This window comes from Eretmochelys imbricata, chromosome 12 (genome assembly GCF_965152235.1).
Source record: "Eretmochelys imbricata isolate rEreImb1 chromosome 12, rEreImb1.hap1, whole genome shotgun sequence".
Lineage (NCBI taxonomy): Eukaryota > Metazoa > Chordata > Testudines > Cheloniidae > Eretmochelys > Eretmochelys imbricata.
The window spans coordinates 23,386,618-23,412,807 of record NC_135583.1 but is presented as its reverse complement, the minus strand read 5'-3'; the positions used below and the strand labels follow the sequence as shown (position 1 = coordinate 23,412,807).

Genomic DNA, 26,190 nt, shown 5'->3' with positions numbered 1-26,190 from the left:
AAACAGTAACAGTACCAGTAAATAACTGTTTTTTCCTCTAAGAGGTTGCAGATGTGTATTATACTCAGGTGAATCACAAGCAGTAGTGATAGAAAGTGGGGCTCAGAGTCTATTTGAACAAGGACTGCAGAACTGACTTCCCCAGATTTGCATCACATAACGTTTGGCAAACATATACATGGAAGATTATGTAGCAGTCCTGCAAATGTCCAAAACTGAAATATTGCTGAAGAAAGTTATCTATGTTGCTTGAGCCCTGTGGAATGGGCCCATAAAGTCTGTGGGGGAGTGGTCTGAGCCACTTCATAAGCCATGGTAACGCAGACAGTAATCCATCTGGAAATCATCTGTCAGACACCAGCTGACCTTTCATCCGATCCTCAAAAGCCTAAGGTAAGAAACTAAATAATGCAGTTCTTCCCAGACAGAACACCAAGGACCCTCTCACACCCAACATATGAAGCTGCTGTTCATCTGCATTCAAGGTGTGGCTTAGGAAAGAATACAGGGAATAACTTGGTTAAGGTAAACTGCAAAACTACTTTGGACAAAAAACTTCAGATGTGGCCTCAAGGTCACTTTGCCTCTGAAGAGCTGAGTACACGGCAGCCCTGCCAGAAGTGCTTACATTTTGCTAACTATCCTTTCAGAAGTTATAGCAATAAGAAAGGCGGTTTACTGGAAAAGCAGAGACAATGAGCAAGTTGGTATTGGCTCAAATAGAGGACCGTTGAGGTCAGTCAGCATAGTACTGAGGTCCCACAATTGGACCCCTTTCTTCATAGGTGGAAACAGGTATACAGTCTACCTGAGAAATCTCACTATCATGAGAGTTTGAGAACACTGGCCTCCCTTGGAACGCTGAGATCGCAGTCACTAAGAGCCAAACCCAAGGACTTCAAATTTAACATATAATCCACAATGTCCTGAACATGAGCTAACATCAGTAGAATTCCTTTAGCTATTGACTAGATGGAAAACGCTTCCACGTGGCCAAATAGATAGTCCTAGTAGATTATTTTTCTGGTTGCCTTTTGTTGCAAATGGGTTGACCAACAGGGTGCCTCATTCCCTGACCATGCTGCTCTTCAGAGACCTCTCATGGTCCTACTCAGATCATCCACCAACTAGTTCTGAGACTCCGGTAAGTGAGAAGCTGTGCACATCTTTTTTGAGGCAAAAAGTGCAAAGCTTCATTAATTCTCGACAAAGCTGGCTGGAGAAGGCTCCTCCTTGTTTGTTCACATTATACATTGCAGTGATATTGTTGGTAAGAACGTGTACTGCTGCTCCCCGATCTGATCCCAACAGGCTCAGCAGGAACTGAAAATAGCTTGAAACGCCAGTACGTTGATGTGAGAAGAAGCCTCTTGTTCCAACCACAAACCCTGAATCTTTTATGTCCCTAGATATGCTCCCCAACCTATTGTGATGGCATCAGTGACTACATGCCTGGTTGGCAGAAGATAGGCAAAGGGAACACCCTGACATCATTGCTATTTTCTGCCCACCATTGTAGAGAATCCAGTTATCTCGGGAGGTATACTCAGACAAGCTTGTCCAATGATTGCCAATTGAGTGATAGACCACCTCAACTATCATGCAGAGGACAAAGAGGACTTGCATGCTGAACCACGTAAGTGCACGTGGCCATAACTTGAGGTACACACGGACCATGGTCGAAGCATGGGATCTGAGGTCCAGACAAAGATGAGCTATCTAGAATCACCTGTGTGGGACAAAGGCCCTCTAATATGTAGTCTAATGTACCCAATGTACTCAATTTTTTGAGCTGGAATCAGCTTTGACTTTGCTTTGTTCAAAATCAACTCTAGCTGTCTGAAGAGGTGCAGTGTGATACGCACCTGACGAACTACTTGTTCAGATCTGTCCTTCACCAACCAATTGTCCAGGTACAGGAAGATATGAATTTCTTTCCCCTGGAGACAGGCTGGTACCACTGTCATGTATTTGTTAAAGAAGCATAGCACCAATGACAAGACAAAGAGGAGAACCGTATACTGATAATGTTGACTTCCTGTGGCTTAAGAGGATAGCCACCTAGAAGGTGGTGTCCTGGAGACTGAGGGCACCAAACCAGTCACTGTGATTCAAGGCCCAAAGATTCAAGGCCCAAGGTTACAATGCATCTGATGAATTTGTTGAGACCACAAAGAGCAAAAATAGGCCTCACCCCCTCACGGATGTGGGGATCAGGAAGTACTGGGAGTCCCTTTCCCTGATGCTGCAGGGAGACCTCCTCTACAGCCCCCAATGAACACAGAGTCTGGACCTGCTGAAGGAGCAGTGACTCATGAGAAGAGTCCCAGAAAAGGGCCAGGATGGATGGATAGGTAGGAATTGAATGGCACAGTGCTTAGGACCAACTATCTGAGGTTATTCAATCCCAAGCACGGTGGATGTGAGGACAACCTGTCCCCATAGGGAAGGGAGAGTCAATGTGGCTGCTTGCCAGATGAAGGACGAGCTGGCTGGTTAAAGCCCACACCAAAAGGCCTTCTCCTATCAACTTCTGTTTTCTCTTGGAGAAGTCGTGTTGCCTTTAGGATAAGAAGGCTGTTTAAAATACTGCTGTGAGCATGGACGGAAGTGTTGTTTCAAATGATGTCTTTTTACTGATGGGGTATAAACCTCTAAGAATGTGATGTGGCTCTGGAATACTTAGAAGAATGTAAGTCTCATCTGTCTTTTCCGAAACAAAGACCGCCTGCTAAATGTTAAGTCTTCTATTGTCTGTTGCACATGCACAGCAATGCTTGAGTTCTACAGCCAAGAAGTCCTCCTCATTGTCATAGTTGAGCCCATAACCCTAGATGAGGTGTCCGCCACAGAGAACACTGACTGCAGTGGTATTTTCCCCACAAAACAGCCCTCAGCCAGGAAAGACTTGAACTTCTCCCTGGCATCTTAAGGTAATTTATCTCTAAATTGAGACAGTGAATTCCAATTTACAAGTCATATTCAACAAAAATGCCTGCTGATTAGCAATGAGCATCTGCACAGATGACAGAGTACACCTTGCTGCCCATTAAGTCAAACTTTTTAATCTCTTTTTTTTAAGGCATAGACATATCTGCCTGATAAATCTGCTCCCTAGTCACAGTCACCACAAGGAAATTGGGAGCTGCGTGAGAGTAGAAACACTCAAAATCTTTCATGGGGATGTAGTAACATTTGTCAGTATGTTTCGGTGTAGGTGGCACAGACACTGGCATGTGCCACAGGGACTTTGCTAGTTCCAAGAGTCTCATTTTCCAGGAAGGCTAACTTTCCCATGGCTGAAGGCTGCAGAATGTTCAGCAATTTATGGGTGCACTCTTGAATAAGATCAGCTTGCATACACAACATATCCTTAGAAGGTCCTGATAAACATTAGTCTTCCAGAATCAGGAAGGATGAGTCCGGGACTATGGAGTCATCTGGCAAGGAGGATGACAGAGGTGGTGGAACAAGAACCTCATCCTGAAGCAAAAGTTGTTCCTCTTACAGCGTTGGAAATTCAGCAAGGGCAATATTAGCTTGAACCCACTGTCTTGAACTACTCAAGATAGTTAAGTCCAAAGCAGACTGTGAAGAGTTACAAAGGGATCTCACAAAACTGGGTGACTGGGCAACAAAATGGCACATGAAATTCAATGTTGATAAATACAAAATAATGCACATTGGAAAACATAATCCCAACTATACATATAAAATGATGGAGTCTAAATTAGCTGTTACCATTCAAGAAAGATCTTGGGAGTAACTTTAGATAGTTCTCTGAAAACATCCACTAAATGTGCAGCAGAGTCAAAAAAACAAACAGAATATTGGGGATCATTAAGAAAAAGATAGCTAAGAAGACAGAAAATATCATATTGCCTCTATATAAATCCATGATACCCCCACATCTTAAATACTGCGTGCAGATGTGGTTGCCCCATCTCAAAAAAGATATATTGGAATTGGAAAAGGTTCAGAAAAGAGCAACACAAATGATTAGGGATATGGAATGGCTTCCGTATGAGGAGAGATTAATAAGACTGGGACTTTTCAGCTTGGAAAAGAGATGACTATGGGGGGGATATGATAGAGGTCTATAAAATAATAACTAGCGTGGAGAAAGTAAATAAGGAAGTGTTATTTACTCCTTCTCATAACACAAGAACTAGGGGTCAGGTCACTAAGTGAAATTAATAGGCAGCAGGTTTAAAACAAACACAAGGAAGTATTTCTTCACACAACACACTGTCAACCTATGGAACTCTTTGCCGGAGGATGTGAAGGCCAAGACTATATCAGGGTTCAAAAAAAAAACTAGATAAATTCATGGAGGATAGGTCCATTAATGGCTATTACCCAGGATGGGTAGGGATGGTATCCCTAGCTTCTCTTTGCCAGAAGCTGGGAATGGTCAATAGGGGATGGATCACTTGATCATTTACTGTTCTGTTCATTCCCTCTGAAACACCTGGCATTGGCCACTGTTGGAAGACAGGATACTGAGCTAGATGGATCTTTGGTCTGACCCGATATGACCATTCTTATGGAGGCAGAAGGTGAAGGACCAGATGATTTAGTGACCTGAGTCTAGAACAGCAGTTCTCAACCAGGGAACCACGGCTCCCTGGGGGTCCCGGAGCCCTTTAAGGGGACCGAGGGTCCCCACAGCCAAAACCCAAGCCCCAGCGCCCCACAGGGGGCTGAAGCCCCGAACACTGGCGTCCCCGGTGGGGCTGAAGCCAGGAGCCACAGAGCTGAAGTTCAGATCCCTGGCACCACTCACAGGACTAAAGCCAAGAGTGGCGGGGCGGAATCTCGGAGCCCCGAGCGTTGGTGCTCCCCGTGGTGCAGAAGCCCTGAACACGGGCAGAGTTGGGGTATGGAGGGCATTTTCCCCTAAAACTGCAGATCAAGAGCAGGGCATTCCCAGGGCAGCTCCATCCTCCCCCCTTCAATCTCTTTCTCTCCCCGCCCCCGGCCAAGTCGGAGACGGGAAGCCGGAGTCAGCCAGTGCGAGGCTGCTGCTGATCTGGGTGGTCCCAGGGAGCAGGCAGCCACAGTGTTCCCTCATCTTCTGCTGCTGCTGGTGCCTGGGGTTGCTCCTCAGCTCCCAGCCCTCTTTGCTCCCACAGAGGCAGCCAATAAGAGCTGCCCAGGTGGGGGGACCCGGCTTTGTGGCTGGCAGAGCCCACTGGGAACTGGGACCACAGGGGACCCCTCCCAGCACACAGCCCCTAGGTCCTCTCTCCCTACCCCTGAGCTACCCCCCTACACTCACACAGCACCTAGACACCCCTCTCTGCACCCTGAGCTACCCTCCGCCATCTGCACACAGTCTCTAGCTACCCCCTCCCTGCACCCTAAACGGTTTTCAAACTTTTTGAGCTGAGTCCCCTCTTTGAATTATAGTTTTTGTTTGCCCAGCCCACCCCGACAGGCTGGGTGACCTGCTGAGGTGAGTCAGGGGGTGGAGGTGGCATTGGCGTTCCCTCCCTGGACCCCGCCATGTGAAGCTAGCTCGAGCCCCGCTGGTCCCTGCCCCCCCGCAAAAACAGAAGTCAAACAACACCTATGCCCAAGGTACATGCCACAATGCTCCCCCCCCCCCGAGCCTCCCTGGGCCCTGGAGTTTTTATAGCATGTGGGGGAGGGGCTCAGAAAGAAAGATTGAGAACCCCTGGTCTAGAATACAACTGAGATCTTGAAAAACGTGCAGTGGTCCATGGATGCCAAGGCAGCCAATGTGGAAATGAGTGCTGTACCAGAGGCCAATAAGCACCAGGCCAATCTCTCTTATCTTCTGATCAATCTCTGTACCATTGACAGTCCTTCATAGGAGGTCTAGAGGATTTGCAAGACCAAATCCTGGAAGGAGACAAAGAAGCAACAGCTGATCCCAAGCTGGAGTATAAAGAGCATCCCAAATAGCCTACCATTAACAGAGGGACCAAATCTGCTGGGGCTACCAAATGCCGCACCTCTGTTTGAGATCCAGTGATGCATCAAAGCAATACTGTAGCCAGCGCAATCACTGACTAGCAACCCAAAGCTGTAGCAACAGCTGGTAGCCGAAAACGACTGATGCTGGAGTCACAACAGGTTACCACGGAGAAGGTTGGTACTGGATCAGGAATCAGTCCTGCAGATGTTGAGATCCTGGTTAGTGAAGTTGTGGGCACTGAAGATGGTATTAGTACCGAAGAGGGATGTCTCAGTGCCAACGATGGGACTAGGTTCACCTCTCTAGCAAGTCTCCCTGAGGCAACCACCCAGGGTACGTCAGGAGTACCATTCCAGAAGAGGATTCCTGAATCAGTGAAGTGTCTGAGATGGAAAGACAAAGTAAGTCAGCTGCTGCCTGGTACGCCAACAGGTTTGAGACTGTCGGTGCTGAAAGTGACATTGGTACTGGACTCAAAGACCATTCAGCAGACAACACAGGAGTTGATAATACGGTGCAGATCTGGTTTTGCCTCAGTACTGGAGACCAGGCAGACAATGCTGCTCTACATGAGGCACCAGGTGAAAGATGGCAGTGTCCCATGCTTCTCCTGAGGAAGAGGAGGAAGAGTCTCTTTGAGCCCTAGAATGGGTAAAACTAGTGTTATGAGTTTTCGTTCTTGAGGGATCAGAGCAAGGGGACCACTCTCTTCTTTTCCAAGGAGAAGAATCTGAATCTGGCAGACTATTTGAGGCACACACCGGCTATGGAGACTGATGGGCCTGGCAATCCACAGAAGGTCCTGACGGCAAAACTGGCCTCACAGTAAAATAATGAGGTGTTATTTTAAATGCAAGCTCTGTGTGATCTGATTTTCTTTATGGAGCAACAAATGGAGCACTTTTCTTTATATGCCCCTCTCCTACACACAACCACCACCATGCTGGCTCTTTGGAATAGCCACCCCACACAAAGGACAGTGCTTAAACCCTGGAGAGGGCTTAGCAAAAAAACCCTACAATAAACAGGATAATTCCTAAAGTAAATACTAGCCACTAACTACAAGGGTAGTGCTAACTATTTACAGACAATTTCATTGTTGTCTCTCAGAAACTGTGAGGTAAATATCAACTGCAAGGGGGTTGGGTAGGAGCCACCCTAATATATTCCTGGGAGGGGCTACGAGGGCCAGAGCCCCACCCCTATGGGTACTGCTAAGCAAAGGTCTCTAGCTTGAATGAGCTGGGTGCACACACAGCAGAGCGGAATACACATCTGCAACCACTTGAAGAGGAACTATTTCTGTCCCCAGCAGCCTTGGGATAGGAGGGACGTAAGAATACGGCTTAGGGTCATATGCCCCTCCCTTTCACTAAGCAGAGATGTGGATTCAGCCAACATGTAAAACCAAACATAACTTCTACAAATCATCACCACACTATGTAGACTAAACAGTAGTCTCTTCTTAGGAAAGTCATTCACAATTTGGAAAATTGTGAATGAAGTGAATAGTTGTAGCTACATAGCTGTATTTCTATATCTGGTTCTAGTCAATCTATTTTTTTTTTTAAATTAAAATTTATGGGGGGAAAATCATAGTTGTATTACACTAGAGTCTAGAGATTTGCAAAGAATTAGTTAGGAAACACAAAATTCAAATCTATTATAATGATCACTCAACAAAACTGATAAATTATGCAGACATTTATGATATAAAGAATACTCAGACTGAACACACAAACCTACCACCAATTGAGAAACAAGATTTATGTTTGTCTCAATCAAGCCCTGAATTCACTCATTAGGGACTTCAGATAGCATGCATGATACAAGAGAGCAGAAAGCCAAAACAGGCCATTTTAAAAAAAAACGTTTAAAAGTTTGTTTCCTGTTTGTTATTCGCCATTCTAGCAAAAAAAGCCACCAGCATTTTTTTAAATTTAGCGAACAACCCTCAAGAAAAAGCCAAAAAAAAAGGTAACTAAATCTGAATGCAAACAACAATGAATAAAGGGATAGATAGTAAAGCGGGTTAATAAACTAGCCTTCTACAGCTAGAAATATTGGTTCAAAGTGACAGTGGTCATGAGTATGAGTTTAGGGGTACACATCTGCAACTAGCACCTTCACACATTCTTCCAAGCTGTCCCTAATGCACGAACTGCTCTATTCATATCCATGCCCTTTCCAGCCTTCAAATCTTTACAACATACTTCCATTGTAATACCCAATGCAAATTGTCTAACATTAGTAGTTAGGGCAGATAGCCTATTCACGATTCATTAACAGCTCTTGCCCATTTTATGTTTAAAAAAAAACTGAAGCCCCAGCATGAAGCCTGGTAAATAACAATCTCATTTTTTTCATCAGTAGACATCTTTGTGCCTCACATAAACAACAACAAAATTGCTAATCTCTAAGATTGAGAGGTGTAGAACTAATGTCCCAATTCAGCAAGATACTTAAACCACCTGCCTAGCACTCCGAAGCACATGAAGTAGTGTCATACACTTTAATGACGTCTTAAACAACAGAGGCATTATAGGTAAGGACTTAGATGCACTGGCAGAGCAGCATGAGGATTTTTCACTGCACCAGCATTAAGCTCTACCAAGTGCCACTAGTCCAGCACTTTCATGGAATTCCAAAGCCACACATGCTTTGTAAAATTTTATTGTCGTTACTGCCCTTTAAAATCACAGACTTACATAACATGAAGTGTAAAAACACTTCGCAAATTTAAGATAACCCCTATCATTTTACAGCATAAATAAGCGGTAAAATATTCTTACATCCTCTTTGAAGTTTCATATTTTTGGCTTCTTCTTTATTCAGTCCTAATAATATCAACACTGGATGAAGTGGCCTGGAGCATCTGCCATATTTTTCCAATAATTCAAAAACAAGCTGTGCTTTCCTCCACCCAGGACATACGATTAATGCTATTGGCTGTAAACACACACAACAAAAGACATCAGTTCACACAATTTCCGAGTTTAGGACTAGAAAAGTTTAGAACGCTAGAGGATAGAAGATCAGTAGTAAGTCTTGTAAGGCAGGAATAAAATTTGCAATATGAGTGATTTTACTAAAATTGTAAATTAAGCTGTTCAGTACAGTAGGTTCTCTCAAATTGTTACGTGCAATTAGTGTAGGTCCCAGAGGGATGGAGGATTAGAGGAAAGGCTAACTAGAGCAGAACAGGAAGCACAATTCCACAGAATAAGCAACAAGCAATAGATATGCATGATCAAGTCATGGCTACTTGACTACTGTACTATACACATTATAGCTCAGGTTTTCAAATGAGCCAAAATGCATCCTTCATTTCTACAAACACAAACTTCTGTGCAAACAAACACTTAAGAAATGCTATCCCCTGCACATGTAGATAATATTTAGATATTTTAAAAAAACCCTTATGCCCCACATGCATGCAGGTGATAGTGCTTGAATTGTGTGTGCATGTTTCCATGTACCCAACTTTTTGGAAGTTTGGCCCTAAATGACCAATCACCATGCAAAATCAGGAACTCAGTTTTCAGTGATTAGTGAATGTGGGACAGATCTTCCAACTGGTTGACTTGCTAAGCTATTCTACTAACACCTAGCCTTGGTCGGCCAAAGATGTGTCCAGAGCCCAAGAATAGTGGGCTACGGGCAAGGGCTTTGCTCCACATACAGGTCCATACTGATGTGGCAATAATGCGGGTAATTCAGATCCTGGCTTCTGTGCTTCAAAGAGCCAAATAATGCACATACTTTTTGAAAGGCTTAATTCAGGACATACAAAACTCAACAACTCCAGAGAACTTCTACTGTAGCACTGTAAGCTTCAGATCCAGAGGTTCTGCCACCCATCTAATCATATCTTGAACAGTCAAAGTCCTCATGTGAAAAGGTAGAAGACAACCCCACATTAGCACCAGGCAAGGAGAAAGAGGAGATCCCAGGTGGTCCTCACTCCCCTTTATTCCCTGTGATATTTTTACATAGATTTCCTATCTGATGAAAAGAGTGATGGAGGACGAACCCCCTCTTGTGAGGGTCCACAACCACACAGTTCATTCAGAAAGTCACTCCCTCTGAAGTCTTCATAGAAAACCTCCATACAGAAGAGCTACCCACAGATGGTTTGTTTCTATCTCTTCCCCATCTGCATTTTACATATAAGCTATTTAATTCCTAAACAGTGAGTATCAGTCCAAGTGAGGCTCCATAACAGTGTCTCCACTTCTGCCACCATTACCATGTTTGGCCCTTCATATTAATGAAGTGGCATAACAGAAATAAATCTTTTCTTCTGCACAGTCACAATACATCTCAGAGAATCAACATTACCTATCTAAATACTGCAATGCAGAACTTTTCAGTAATCATAAAAACCTTTCTTGAAGGATCCCAAAGTGCTCTATACAAAATATCCAAAAGTACAGACAGACAGCATTTATAATCTATAATCTGAAATTCAGATACCTTTAGAGTGAAATCTAGGAGCATTTAACAGCATACAGCAACAGTTACACAACAGGTAAGCACAGGGAAAGAAAGAAGTTACTTACTTTGTGCAGTAACTGGAAATCTTTGAGAGGTATTCCCTATGGATGCGTCACTTTAGGTGCACATAACCAAAGGTGCATGGAGCGCATGCAAACCTGATATGGAGCATCCACAGGGACACTACCTCAAAGAAGAATATCTGATCCAATGAAACTGCAGGGGAAATTTAGATACTTAAAATATTTTATCCAACTAGGAGTACCACCAGGATATTAGGGTTATCCCCTTTTTACTTAATATGTAATGAAATATAAAGAAACATTTTATAAAAGTTGTTAATGAGCTGGATAGAGACACAATCTTATACATCTTGTTTAATCTCCCTCAGAGATGTGTCTAGAACAGTTACATAGATGTAATCTACCAATTTTTGGAAAATAAAGAGTTTGAGGCATATTTCAACTGCCTTTGCATTACAAATTATTCCTGAGTTGCCTAGGTTTTACACTCCTAATGTGAGCATATTTTCAAATGAAACTGTGAAGTCACACTTAAAATTAGAAAAAAATGGCACTGTCTTGTAAAATAAACATTTTTTGTTTTACTTACTCCATTCCTAGTTGGCAGAGACTTGTAGCAGCTCCCTGATTGTAAAAATGTAAGAATGGGTGGAATATACAAAAAAGGATCATTTCCATGATGAGAAATGACAACTGAATCACATCCACGAGCTATTGGTGGCCAACAGTAAGATTCTGTGAGATTAGGACCTAGAAATTTATTCCGGAGAAGCTCCTACAATAAATAAATAAATAAATAAAAATGAAAAGTGTTATGTCAAAAAAGTTTGGGGCATTTAAGTGCTTAATTTTGAATGTATTCTTAAAAAAAAGATGTAAAGATCTGAAATATCTAAAAGGAAGAAACAAATGCAAGATATATTTTTCTTAGGTCAACATATTTAACTTTTGTGGTGAAAGCTTGTTTCACTGTATTTTACCTCCACTTTTGGATCACTTATTGCCCCCAAAGGAGGATCCTTCAATCATGATTTCTTAGACCCACATATACAGTAACTATAATGTACCTAAAATGTCAAGCAAACAGATTACACGATGGAATGACTAACATTTCTCTTCTAAACATGAGAAGGTATATGTACAATCTAGAAGTGCTTCAGAATGTCCAAAAACATTACTTGCACTTGCTTTAAATGGCCTAAGGCCTGTTCAAAAGTATTACTAAATCACTTTCATACCAATTTTTAAATGTAATTATGCTTTCTAAATTTAAGTCTCAATGGGGCTGATTTGAAAAACAGGCTACTCGCCCTATGCAGTAACTGAGGTTCTTTGAGATGTGTCCCCCTATGGGTGCTCCACTTGTGGGTGCAGTAATGCCCCCTGCACTTGGGATCAGAAATCTTCATCAGCAGTGCCTGTTGGACCACATATGTGCACCACCCCGCTCTCACGCTATGAGCTGAACGTATGTATAGCACTGTGCAACCCAACTGCCCTCAATTCCTTCTCTGCTGCAGAGCGTACATTTTCTGCTCCAAAGCAGAGGGGAGGAAGGCGGGTAGTGGAACACTCATGGGGACACACATCTCAAAGAACCTCAGCTACTGCACAGGACAAGTAACCCTCTCTTCTTCTTCTTCAAGTGATGTCCCTATATGTGCTCCACTTGTAGGTGACTAGAAAGCAGTGCCCCAACTGGAAGGCTAAGGCTTCAGAGTAACATTTACTGCTGATGATAGGACAGTATGTCCTAGGAGAGTGTCTGCTATGGTGTCATGCATAATACTGTAGGGATGTGCAAAAGTGTCTGTTGATGCGCATGTGGCAGCTTTGCAAATGTCAGCAAAGGAGACATTCTTGAGAAAAGCTATCGAGGGGGATTGTGAATGTGTGGAATGTACTCTAATTGCAGGAGGAGGCTATTGTGGAGTTCGTAATCTGAATGTCTACACTGCAGGATCCACTTGGAAGTGCGTTGTTTACAGATAGATGTGCCTCTGGATCTTTTGGTGGTTGAGAGGAATAATCGTGGTGATTTTCAGAAAGGTTTAGTCCTGTCTAAGTAGAATGCTAATGCTCGTTTCAGGTCTAGGGTGTGTAGTGTTGCCTCCTGTTGGTTACTGTGAGGCTTTAGGAAGAAGCAAGAAAGGTGCATTGGTTGATTGAGATGGAAAGATGATGGAATCTTGGGTAAAAATCTTGGATATGGGCATGAAAAATGGTTACTCACCTTCTCGTAACTGTTGTTCTTCAAGATGTGTTGCTCATATCCATTCCAAACCCACCCGCCTTCCCCTCTGTCGGACTAAGCAACAAGAAGGAACTGAGGAGGCAGTGGGTCGGCAGGGACCTATATTGACAGCAGTTTTGCAGTGCCATAGCTCCTGAAGCTTGCTTGTCTTAGTCTCCAGACCTGACACAGTGCCGAGGGCTGTAGGTCTGCTTGGTTAGGGTCTTTAGACCATTTCTTCATTCCAGTACAGGAAGTACTTGGACAGGCCCTGGATCTATGTCCCCTATCAGAGGATGTTGAGGCAACTGACCTTGCAGAGGATGGTGTTCTCGCAGACTGTGCCTCAGAGTGTGAGGAGGAAGCCCGTTTCTTCTCTTCAAGAGAAGCAGGGAATGAGGATAGGCAGACGACCTGGCAGAGCATGAGGGCCTCACAGGAGGGGAGTCTGGGCCCAGGTCCAATGCAGGTCACAGTGATTTCTCCATGAGGAGAAATTTTAACCAAATGTCCCAGTCTTTTCTGGCTCTGACTGTTACGCCATGGCACCGGGACACTTTTGTGCGACGTGTCCCTCTCCCAGGCAGCAAATACACTTTGGGTTGCTGTCCATTACCAAGAAAGCGGCCCCAGAGGGGCATACCTCTTAAACCCTGGGGATCTGGGCATAAGGGTGAGGGGAAAAAGCTTCCTGGTCTACTCTATTGAAATTGCTGTAAAGGTAAAGTAAAAACAAAAACAAATGTTTTTTTTAGATTGAAGAAAGGAGTATTAGTACTAACTACACTACAACTAACAGGTAAGGCACTAGCTATTGAGAGAACAGGAGAAGCAGGCTTTGCTGTGGATTCCACCCCAGACCAAAGGTGGCAGAGAAGGAACTGAGGGCGGTCGGACCGTACAGTGCTATATATACACATCGTGCTCACAGCACAAGAGAGGGAGGTGCGCATGTGTGGTCTGACGGGCACTGCTGATGAAGATATTCAATCCCAGGCGCTGCCACACCTGCAAGAGTAGCCACCATAGGGACATTATTTAAAGAACCACTGCTGAGGAACCATTCTGAGGCCAGCGACCATCAATGAGATCCTTTTGATTAAATAAGCCAAAGTAAAATCAGTGAGGAGACTGACCCACTATGAAAAATTCAACCAGCTCCATATACTTCTCTTGGATATAGTTGGTGTTGAATGAAATAATAAACTGGGTGTATTTAAAAGCTTTTGTCCACTTCACAAAAAAACCAAACTGACCCTTACCATCCAGTCATTGAAGGATTTGTTGAGATAATATGCTCAATAATGGGATCTGAATCGCACCTGAACACATTTAAAATTACCCTAAAGTTATCAGTGGATGAAGTGAAAATGGAAGCCATGAAATGAAGGATCTCTGTGTTAAAAGTAGTAGCTAGGCACTCAGATAATAAAAGATTCCATCCTCTCCCACTCTAAATTCTGAGAAGAAGACACTACTGTCATCAGCACCTTCCCTGTCCATCCCCTGCTTATTGCTGGCTTTGGCCCCCAAAACAGTTCCCCAGGAATCTGGCTCTCCATGTTAAGCACAGGGAATTAAGCATAAATGCATTCCCCTCTATGCCTCTTGGATGAAACACATATAGGCGAATACCCTTTTCCAAAACAGAGGTTCCCAAAAGAGGCTGGGAGGGTCTGCCAGTTCATTGTTGGAGCAATTCTCCATTTCTTCCATCTGTATCATAAAATAAGCAATCTCCTAGCTCCTGCCTTCATCAAGAAATAGAGGCGGGGGCTGGAAATTTGAGAACTGAGTCTGAAAGTAGTATTTTTTTTTAAATGAATACACTTGCCGTTCACTCCTGCCCCACTTTAAAAAATTTGAGTCCTTTAATATTTGAGGAGTGTGCTGGGGCATCAGAATGATCCTTTAATATATTCAGTGTATCATACAATAAATGTTAATATTACCTTTTTCAGATCTATCAAAAGTGGTGTTGTTTCAAGAGTTGAACGTGGCTCTATTTTGTTGCTGAGAACAATAGGAGGTTGTTCTGTATTGATCTTTTGAAACTCCTGAAAGTACACACATCATTTAGAAAACACTAACAAAAACATGTGTAATAAAACATATGTAATAAAAAGTTTTTATTTCATATGCTATCCCACAAAAGTGGCCAAAGAGTACATTTTATTTAGATTTTACATTTTTAGGAAAGGAATTACGAGTAAGAAAGGCTATTCGCCAGTTTAAGTGCTTCTGCATATTCCCACTAGTATAGTTCAAAGAAAGTGGGACTCTACATACTTTTTTCATGTGCTCAGTCTTAAATGTTCAGCTGAATAGTTGCATGATCCCATTAGGCATTGCATTTCTAGATGGATTCAAAACTGAGAGATTATAGTGGCATGCATAATGAAAATGGGAATGTGCAAAGGCAATTTTTGAAAATCCTATTTATTTTAATAATTTGCCAAAAATCTGCACACCTTTTCTTAAGCATGTAGACTCAGTGCGCTTGCATGGTTGTTCTTGTTAGATTATGAACTACAAAAACCCAAACCTGTCAACATATTAAAAATCTGGGCTAACCAACAAAGTCTCCTTGTTTGTTTTCCCAAAGGAGGAAGAAATCTTCATTTGTTAACTGGAAACATCTCATTTTCCTCTCCCATCCACTACACAGATTCTGGCTGCTCTTAGTTACTGTTTACAGGAATAAGAACTTCTGGGCACAAATCTGAGAGCAGTTAATGGACAGCCCCCATGTTGTCCATTCAAATAAAATTTTCACTATTAGCCAAGGGGTCTGTACTTTTAAAAATATTTTATTCAAGACGACATTCTGGGGTACAGATGAACTTGCTCTCCCACTTTGAAATGGGATTTACAAGAACTTTGATACAAAGGTTTTACCATATAGTCTTCCTGTAAGCAACAGTGTATTCTTTGCTGAAACTTCCTAAAGTAACCATCCTTAGTCATTAAAAGTTGATATTCAAATAGAAAACTCTAAAAATTCAGTATATTTTAGAATGATGAACTAAGATTAATTTTTAAGACAAACTTTGTCCAAAAATTATGCTATTTGGAATATATGTGAAGTGTCTGCACATGTAATATCTTCAGATATAAAATAACCAAAAAGCATGTGTGAATTCCAGAAGTTGCTCTCATAAGTCTATCTGAATCACATCTACCTAGAGCAAATCTACACAATTATAAAGTATTATCACATTTCAATTACACAGAAAACAATACGAATGCCAAGATAAATGCTAACAATTCAGGTTCTGAATATAAGGACATGATGATACACATCTTGTCTAATGATAATGCCGCTGTTGTGTCCTATTAAATTTTTTATAAGAAAGTATTTAATATATTTTAAAATAGGACTCATTTGAAAACAAACAATGTACAATTACAAGGCCATAAAGAGCTTAGTAGTGAAGTGTATACAATAAAAATACGAAGTTAAGTTTTAGAAGTACCTGCTGCTCATAATGAACATCAGTTTTCAACGGATCAGGATTCAAAAACTGCAGGAGCCTGAAAAAGTGTACAATTATTACACTTATCCAACAGTTATGAAACAGTGATGTCCTTTTCCAAACACCATCACAACCAGTTTTTAACTTCACTTAAAATTATATATACATTAATATGCTGTGAAATATTTCAAATGTCTAGCATGTATGCAAAGACTTTAAATTCCCTTTAAAAAGCTGAAGAAATTCACAAGAAAACAGAAATTGTTGTTACTAATAAATCAAGACGTTCAGAATTTAATACTTGCCTTTGACCTATAACAATCAGTTAAGAGAACCACCACTCAAATCTCAATAGCTAATTTCTGAAGATACAGAAAACTAAATCCAACTTAATCCAAGAAAAAGGGGGTTTGAAATTTCAAAAAGGGAAACAACCGACCGAGTCTGGCTTCAACTGCCAAATTCACTCACTTAGCAAGTGCATGAAAAGAAAGCTACGTATTTAAAAGGAAAAAGGAATAAGGGGGAAAATATACTTCACTGAGCCATTTTTTGCATTCTGTCTAAATTTTGCATTTATCTCCTTTAGTTTTCTAATTATGTTTTCATTTAATGCACTAGAATAAAAGTTATGGCATGAATTTAGAGAGATACAAAAACAGTTACAAAAGACTTAAAATTCATCTAACATAGAAGAGACATGCCAATACTTACACTTAGTTCATGTTTGACTAGCTAAACTGTATCCAATTCTCTGTTTAAATGTAACCACTAGTTTTACTCCAAATATGAACCACCACCATCAACAAATCCCCCCAAAAGCTAAGTTCTCTTTTAATGGCCTCAAAAAATTGGCTGAAAACACTTTGGGATTTTGTATTATTGTTACATACAAAAACTGTAAACACAAAAAACCGCACAATAATACTTGAACCATACCTGTTTACCTGCACAGTAGGCTGCACAGAAATATTTATATTTTCTTTAAAAGACAAACCCACAGTTGCTCTGACAGTCTAACAAAAGAAGACAAAAATAGATAAATACACTGTCACTGCCCTGAGGAAAAGCATTTTAGAAAATCATTATTCCATGTGAAAAATTACACATGATAAAATTTGTTTTGTTTCTCATGCAAGACCACCACCACTTCCAGCTAAAAAACCAAAAGCTGCAATTCACCAATAACGGCCAGAGTAAGACAAGACTAAGTTAATTTCACATTTTTGAAAAAATAGAACAGAACAAAAAAATAGATAAAAGGCAACAGAAATAGATAATTTTTGTTTCAGAATTAAGAGAAAATGCAAACAGATTAATAATTCATGCCAACATTATCAGAACACTGAAGATATTTTAAAAAATTAGACATTCAGACTATTGCAGATAAAAAGGCTTAAACACTAAATAAATCCAGAAATTAATCAGTTACCATACCAACACCAACCTTAAAAGGACATACTCACCCAAAATATAGGCTGCTTCACAAAATGGGATGCCTGTCCTCAAATCCCCTGAGTATTTTTGTGGCTTTAAAATCAAATTCTCCTATTTTTTTTTAAAGTATTTTTCCATGATACTGTGTGAAAGATCCACACAAAAGAACAAGGGAAACAGACTGACTATATCAGGGGTCTCAAACACGCGACCCGCGGGGCTATTTTCTGTGGCCCCCCCCCCCAGCACTTACCTAGAGCAGCTCCGGCCTGGCATACACCGGGGGCAAGGCAGGCTCCCTGCCTGCCTGTCCTGCCCCCACGCCGCTTTGGGAAGCGGCCGAAACCTGGCGGTGGGAGGGCATAGGGGTCTGTTTGTTGCCCTTGCTTGCAGGCACCACCCCCATAGCTCCCATTGGCCGCGGGGAACGGGGAACCATTGCCAATGGGAGCTTCGGGGGTGGTACCTGGAGGAGCAGACAGGGCAACACGCACAGCCCTCTGCCCCCACTCCCCCAGGTTTCGGCTGCTTCCCGGAGCGCCGTGAGGGCAGGGCAGGCACAGAGCCTGCCCTGCCCCCAGTGGGCGCCATGCTGAAGCCCATCCCCCGAACCCCTCCTGCAGCCGAACCCCCTGCCTTGAGCCCCCTGCCGCACCCTGCACCCCGACCCCCTGCCGCACCCCTCACCTCAACTCCCTGCCCTGAGCCCCCTGCACCTCAACTCCCTGCCCTGAGCCCCTGCCACACCCCGCACACCTCCGGCACCTCAACTCCCTGCCCTGAGCCCCTGCCACACCCCGCACACCTCCTGCATCCCCTAGGGGCAGGGAGGGGGCAGAGTTGGGGTGGGGATTTCAGGGAAAGGGTTGGAATGGGGGCAGGGATGGGGTGGGAAGAGGCGGGGCCTCATGGAAGGGCTGGAATGGGGGTGGGGCTGGGGGGGGTTTCAGTGATGCAGCCTTGGGCCGATGTACTAGTCCTCATGTGGCCCTCGTGGTCATTTGAATTTGAGACCCCTGGACTATATAAAGAAACAGTGAAACTGACTACGCATGAGGTGTTGTAATATGCTACCTGGCGAGGTAGCAAGTAAAAGTTTTTCTGACAGAAATAAAATTAGTGTCCTTTTAACTCTGTTCCTTACCCCTGACTGCCATTTCACATCAAATTTTCACATGTGAGCTACAACTTCATGGCTGCAAATGCAACAGAGAAACAGACTGTATGTGTACATACAAACAGAAGTTCAAGTGACAGAGTCTATGAGCCTAGAGACCCCCTCTCTTGACAAGTGTGTATCAGCTGAAGATTCAAGGAGCAAGCCCTCCAAGGAGTCTGATTTGGGAAAAATCTGAATGTTGGTTTGAGATACAATTATTCAAGCTACTGCTAAATATTAATGTATTATGTGTTGTACTCTTCACTGTGTTACATTAATGAAAATATTGAACGATTTGTATAATGGAATGGAGAAATATGCTTATAAAATTTGCAGATGACACCAAGCTGCAAGAGGATGCAAACACTTTGGAGGATAGGATCAGAATTCAAAACAAACTTAAATTGGAGAAAGGCTCTGAATTCAATAAGAGAAAATTCAATAAAGACAAGTACAAAGTACTTCATTTAAGAAGGAAAAATCAAATGCATAATTATAAAATGGGAAACAACTGGTTAGGTAGTAGTACTACTGAAAAGGATCTAGATGTTACAGTAGATCACAAATTGAATGAGTCAACAATGTGAGGCAGCTGCGAAAAAGGCTAATATTCTGGGGGATATTAACAAGAGTCATATGTAAGATCAGGGAGGTAACTGTCCTGCTCTACTCAGCACTGGTGAGGCTTCAGCTGGAAAACAGTGTATAATTCTGGGTGTCACACTTTATGAAAGCTATGGACAAATTGGAGAGTCCAGAGGAAAGCAACAAAAAGTAAAAGGTTTAGAATACCTGACCTATAAGGAAATGTTAAGAATACTAGGCATGTTTACTCTTGAGAAAAGACGACTGAGAAGGACCTGATGACTATCTTCAGATATGTTAAGGGAAGCTACAAAGGGGACAGTGATCATTTATTCTCCATGCCCACTGAAGATAGGAGAAGTAGTAATCGGTTCAATCTGCAGCAAAGGAGATTTAGGTTAAATATTAGGAAAAAATTTCTAATTAACTAGAGCAGTAGTTAAGCTCTGGAAAAGGCTTCCAAGGGAGGTTGTGGAATCCCCATCATTGGAGGCATTTTAAAAACAGGTTGGACTAACACCTGTCAGGGATGGTCTCAGTTTACTTGGTGCTGTCAACAGAGCAAGAGACTGGACATGATGACTACTCGAGGTCCTTTACAGACTTACATTTCTATGATTTTATGTAATTTATCTGGCATGGTTTTAATTTAGTACTAATATAAGCAACTGCAGAGGAAATAAATGAACTTTACATTAAAGAGCACTTCTGAACATCAACACATTTTATGCAAGTTTTAATTTCAAGTCATGTTCGAAAGATGGTATGCAATACTTACAGACTCAGTTTTTCCATTAAGAGCAGGTGCAGCAATTTTTCTGCATGTCTTTTCAAGAAAAGAATTAGAAGCATCATCACCTAGAGGATGCGTATGATTATACTTTACAACCACAACTGTAGCTACTATAATAGTTCTCAAAAATGTATTTTTGTTTTTATTATTAAATATCACCATATGTATATGAAACCATACATGGTCTATAACAGAGCTATAAAGCTATAAAGAAACTTAGAAAAAAGAACAAAAAGTTTCCTAAATAACTGTATAAAATCTTAAGACCTTTAGCTACTTTTATGAAGAGCGGGCATACTTCTAAAGCTTGTATAGTATCCACAGGGCAGTGCATGCACTTAAAAATTTGGGTCACTATGTCTGCACTGCAATTAAAAACCTGAGGCTGGCCCATGCCAGATTACTTGGGCTCACTGGGCTCAAGCTAAGGGGCTGTTTAATTGCCGTGTAGACATCCGGGCTTGGGCTGCAGCCCAAGCTTTAGGACCCTCCTACCTCACAAAGTCCTACAGCTTGGGCTCCATTCCAAGCCCAAATCTCTTTGTCGCAATTAAACTGCCCCCTAGCCTGAGCCCCATGAGCCCAAGTCAGCTGGCATGGGCCAGCTGCAGGTTTTTAATTGTAGTGTAGACATACCCTAGAGCATGGATCAGCAACCTTCGGCACACAGCTCCGAGACATTTTGTTTACGTTGACCATCCGCAGGCATGGCCCCCTGCAACTCCCAGTGGCTGCAGTTCGCCATTCCCAGCCAATGGGAGTTGCGGGAAGCAGCAGCCAGCACGTCCCTGCAGCCTGCGCCACTTCCCACAGCACCCATTGGCCGGGAACAGCGAACAGCAGCCACTGTGAACTGCAGGGGGCCGTGCCCGAGGACAGTCAATGTAAACAAAATATCTTATGGCCTGCCAGAGGATTACTCTGGTGGACAACGTGCCGAAGGTTGCCAACCCCTGCTCTCGAGGGTCTGATATTTACAAAGCTGATCTCCCACAGCTCCCCTTTACTTAAACTGGCAATAGTAGAAGCAGAAATCAACATTGCAACTGTGAATAAGAGATGAGGTAAGACATAAAAATGGCCATACTGGATCAGACCAATGGTACACCTAAGCCCAGATGCTTTAGAGGAAATGGAGAACAAGGCAATTTATCGATGCATCCCCTGTCATCCAGTCCCAGTTTCTGGCACCAACAGGCCACGAAGGGCCTTTAAAGTGAAGACAAGAAGGTTCACGCAAAAAGCTGAGAGTGATGAAGAGTTGCAAGAAACAGAAGCACAGGACAGAATTATAGAACAGTTTGATAGTTTCAGAAGAGCAGAGAGAAGAAAGAATGAACATATGATATAATTCAGCAAGGTCCCAGGATTTCTTCCTACAAAGGCAATGAGTGGAACTAGTAACAAAGACAAGGGGAGAGACAGCAAAGGCTGGAAACTGATAAGGCAGACAGAGAAATGGGACAGAAAGAAAAAGCTGGAGCTGGAAGAACAGGTAGTGTTGAAGACAGTTATCCAAGGATTTTTTGTTATGTAAACTTTGTGTATTATCAAGCTTGCACATTATTTTAAGCAGATGGCCCTGCACGTATTTCATATAACATTCTATTACTTGTGCTCCTGAAAATTCTACAGTGTCTTTGGACTGTAGACATATATAGCCTATAAAGAGACCTGAACACATCACATTATACTAGAAATACAAACTGACTATTTCCTGATCTCAGGAACAAGATCCAGCAAACTTTTAAACCTAGAAGACTGCTACTATTTCACTAGAATTAACAAGGGGACTGAGATGTTGTGTTCAGATTAAAAGAGTGGCTTTTGGAATAGAAATTATGTCACCCAGTGCAACCAACACACAATTTATGTCAATATAGTATAGAGTTAACTCCTTTTTTTTTGGAAACTATACTGGGCTTCAGAAGGAGTAAGTATACATTGTACTCACCTGTTGCAAGATTACTGTGTACCTTCCCCTGCATTAACATTGGCCAAAGAGCAAGTGCAGGATTGATCACTTTCTCTGGAGAAGACTTCAGACTTAATGAGGACCATGGCTTTTGGCTTTTGGCAAAATTAACTGTGTTTTCTTTAGTCATCACATAATGAGCAAAGTTCTTTGCAACAAGATCATCATTAACACATACCTACAAAACAACACATTTCCTAAACATGAAGATAAAGTACAAAAAGGTAATCAATTGAAAATTCACAATGTATATTTGGAATATAGTTAAAGATTTGCATGCCACAGCATAGCAATGAAAATGAGCAAAAGTCTATTTGTGGACATTTTCAGCAGAATATCCTTTTAACAGCAAAACAAAAAGGGAAATTCGCTTCTAGTAGTTAGCATGTTGGCACTGTGTTCTCCTCTGCAGTTCTACTCTGAAAAGTGACTTTGCAAAAATAACATTATGGGGTTCCATGCTTACTGTCACTCACTAAATTATGCAGCGAATGTGCTGAGTCAACATACAATGGTTTTCTTCTGTGAGCCCTGAAAGCTCATTGTGACTGGAAAGTCAACCTGATTTCTTTCCTTTTCATACATCATTAAGAGTAATGGCAGGCCAAATTATGTCTTCAGCTACAGCTGTGCAACCCTGTTGTCTTCAAATGTCATCACCCGTGACTACCACATCCTCCACTGGCTTCAATGATATTGCTGATATAACTGATTGGAAATTAGCAAGCAATTATCTGGAAGTGCATAAGAGGGAATGTAATCCAGCTCATTCATTCAGCTTTACCTTGGTAACAAAAATACTAAAAATATATTTTGTCACTAATGTAAGCAAATATTATGATTAATACATGCAAGAATATGCAAACTAAGGAGCAGAACCACACTAAGGAGAATCTGCCAAAGAGCCAATTCACCTTTCTTGTCACATAGAGGGATACTGTTGCAAAGCAGTGGACTTAAATTAAGCCACAAACTTGCAGTATGTTAACAGGTTAACAGTCTAAAATAAGTGAAAACACACAGCATAGAAAGTACTGAAGGCCAACATCTTCCAACATGGGTACCTAATTCAGATACTGACATTCATATTTAGACACCTAAGCAGCAGCAGACTGATTCTGTCAGGCACTGACAACTCAATTCCCACTGAAGTTAATGAGAGAAATATTCTCAGCTAGGTAAACTCTTCTCTGAGCATATGTTCTTTGCTGTTCTTGGGAATTTTTTTTTTTTTTTTTTTTTTTTTAAGAAGCTGGAGTTTCAGATAGTTTATTGAGTAGCACAACAGGAATGAACAGAATTTTGGATTCCTTCTAAATTGCTGTCCTTGAACAGCCAAATGTCCACATTAAGAAAATCATGCACTCCAATTATAAATGACAAGAATCATTTAAAAAAACAAAAACAAAAAAACAAACAAAAAACAGCACTAAAGGCAGCACAAAAGGCACCTAAAAAAAAGTTAATTTCTAAAAAATGGGCAAATAGAGAGCCAAGGTTTTATTTTAGAAGAACCTGTTTGGCCTCCCCAAAAGATATCACATTGAAATACTTTGTGTATATCAATCACACAATTACAATTTTCCCTCCTGCAGTCTGTTTCAGCAGCAGCTCCATGACCTATCAAGCCAGGTCAGAAACTATGCAGTCTGATTCATAAAGGGGCACATCCTCATTTGAACAATTATTTAAAAGTTCAGTATTCCCTTCCCCGTTCCCCCCATCCCACACACACACAAAACCACAAAGGGGCTACATATTCAAAACTATTCCATGCAAAACTGTGTTTTTCCCCAGTTAGCCATTTTTGGCACAACTGATAAACAAAATATTTCTTACAGTCCTGAAAAATCCACTTTTTTCACACTCCTATAAATTAAAAGTGGCTGAAGGATTTTTGCACGGGAAGAATGAAACACTTTTCAGGGAGCTATGAGCACCAGGGACTTAAAATAAAAGCCCCATTAAATCCTTAATTTTAGCTTTTACAATAACTGACAGAGGTTAATATTACTGTAGCTCATCCAGAATTAAATACACTAGATTCTCAATAAATTGATCACATACTAATGTGAGCACAGTGACTTGCAAAATATTGTGTGAGCATAGATCTGCAGGTAGACAGATTTGTAAGTGTAAGATACTCTACCTTTTCATCTTTTATTGTTACGTAAAGATAAACATCAAAAATGTCATCTTCTATTGCACATAACTTCGCCTCAATCTGGGTGGTTCCTAAGTGTAATAAAACAGAAGTACCAAAAAACATTAAAGAATGAAAAATGTTTAATACCTAACTAATTCCCCACCATAGATTTCTTCCAATGTTTTCATTGCTTCTTTCTGCACTAGGTCAAAAGGATTAAAGCAGTTTCATTAAGACGTACACAACAGGTGTATTTAAAGACAAAGCACTGCCATATCACAGCAGAATCAAAAACTTCAACTGATACCTAACTACAGCCATGTTTTTGCAATGTATTAATTGGTTTCATACTAGTTCTGTAAACTGAAGCTAATTAGAAATATGTCCACGTATCCAAATAAGATAACTGATGGATCACAATCTGTACTACAAAGTTGGAAACAGAAATTTTAGTCCCTCAAGGCAAATCTCAATGTAACCTTAAAAATGGAGTTACAGCTGACGTCTCTATTATACACACAACCATCTTCCCACAAGAATGCTGTTGCATGTAATTTACTTCCTTTCAGAGCCTGAATAACTTCAGAATGGTCTTCGCCCAATGCTGTGTATCAAATATAACTAATCCATGATTTATACTAGGGTTGTGAAACTTAAAAAAAATTGCCATGAATCGTGCAATTTAAAAAATTAATAGTGATTAATTGCACTGTTAAAGAATAATAGAATACCATTTATTTAATTAGTTTTGGATGTTTTCTACATTTTCAAATATTTTTATTTCAGTTACAACACAGAATACAAAGTATACAGTGCTCACTTTATTTTATTACAAATATTTGCACAGTAAAAAACAAAATAAATAGTTTTTTCAATTCACCTAATTCAAATAATGTAGTGCAATCTCTTTATCATGAAAGTTGAACTTACAAATGTAGAATTATGGGGAAAAAAAACTGCACTCAAAAATAAAAAAAAATGTAAAATTTTAGAGCCTGCATGTCCACTCTGTCCTACTTCTTGTTCATCCAATCGCTCAAACAAGTTTGTTTACATTTGCAGGACATAAATGCTGTCCACTTCTTGTTTACAATGTTACCTGAAAGTGACAACAGGTGTTTGCATGGCACAGTTGTAGTTGGCATCGCAAGGTATTTACGTGCCAGATGCGCTAAAGATTCATACATCCCTTCATGCTTCAACCACCCTTCCAGAAGACGTGTCCATGCCGATGACGGGTTCTGCTTGATAACGATCCAAAGTAGTGCGGAGCGATGCATATTCATTTTCATCGTCTTAGTCAGATGCCACCAGCAGAAGGCTGATTTTCTTTTTCGGTGGTTTGGGTTCTGTAGCTTCCACATCAGAGTGTTGCTCCTTTAAGATTCCTGAAAGTATGCTCCACAAATCATCCCTCTCAGATTTTGGAAGGCACTTCAGATTCTTAAATCTTGGGTTGAGTGCTATAGCTATTTTTAGAAATCTCACATTGGTACCTTCTTTGCGTTTGCCAAATCTGCATTGAAAGTGTTCTTAAAATGAAAAACGTGCTGAGTCATCATCCGAGACTGCTATAACATGAACTATATGGCAGAATGAGGATAAAACAGAGCACGAGACATACAATTCTCCCCCAAGGAGTGCAGTCACAAATTTAATTAAGGCATTTTTTTAAACGAGCGTCATCAGCATGGAACCATGTCCTCTGGAATGGTGGCCAAAGCATTAAGGGGCATACGAATGTTTAGCATATCTGGCACGTAAATTCCTTGCAAGGCCAGCTAAGAAAGTGCCATGTGAACACCTGTTCTCACTTTCAGGTGGCACTGTAAATACGAAGCAGGCAGCATTATCTCCTGTAAATGTAAACAAACTTGTTTGTCTTAGCGATTGGCTGAACAAGAAGTAGGACTGAGTAGACT

At 41.4% G+C, this 26,190-nt stretch overlaps 1 protein-coding gene across 1 annotated transcript in view; it reads right to left on the bottom strand.

Moving 5' to 3' along the window:
• TDRD12 (tudor domain containing 12) overlaps positions 1–26,190 on the bottom strand; it is a 119,184-nt gene that overhangs the window by 73,942 nt on the left and 19,052 nt on the right. Inside the window, exons 8-15 of the mRNA XM_077831038.1 lie at positions 24,272–24,357; positions 22,102–22,300; positions 20,133–20,212; positions 17,113–17,189; positions 16,174–16,231; positions 14,650–14,754; positions 11,054–11,239; positions 8,737–8,893 (exon numbers count right to left, since the gene is read on the bottom strand). Of these exons, the coding sequence (XP_077687164.1) occupies positions 8,737–8,893; positions 11,054–11,239; positions 14,650–14,754; positions 16,174–16,231; positions 17,113–17,189; positions 20,133–20,212; positions 22,102–22,300; positions 24,272–24,357 (948 nt within the window). The remainder of the gene's footprint in view (positions 1–8,736; positions 8,894–11,053; positions 11,240–14,649; positions 14,755–16,173; positions 16,232–17,112; positions 17,190–20,132; positions 20,213–22,101; positions 22,301–24,271; positions 24,358–26,190) is intronic.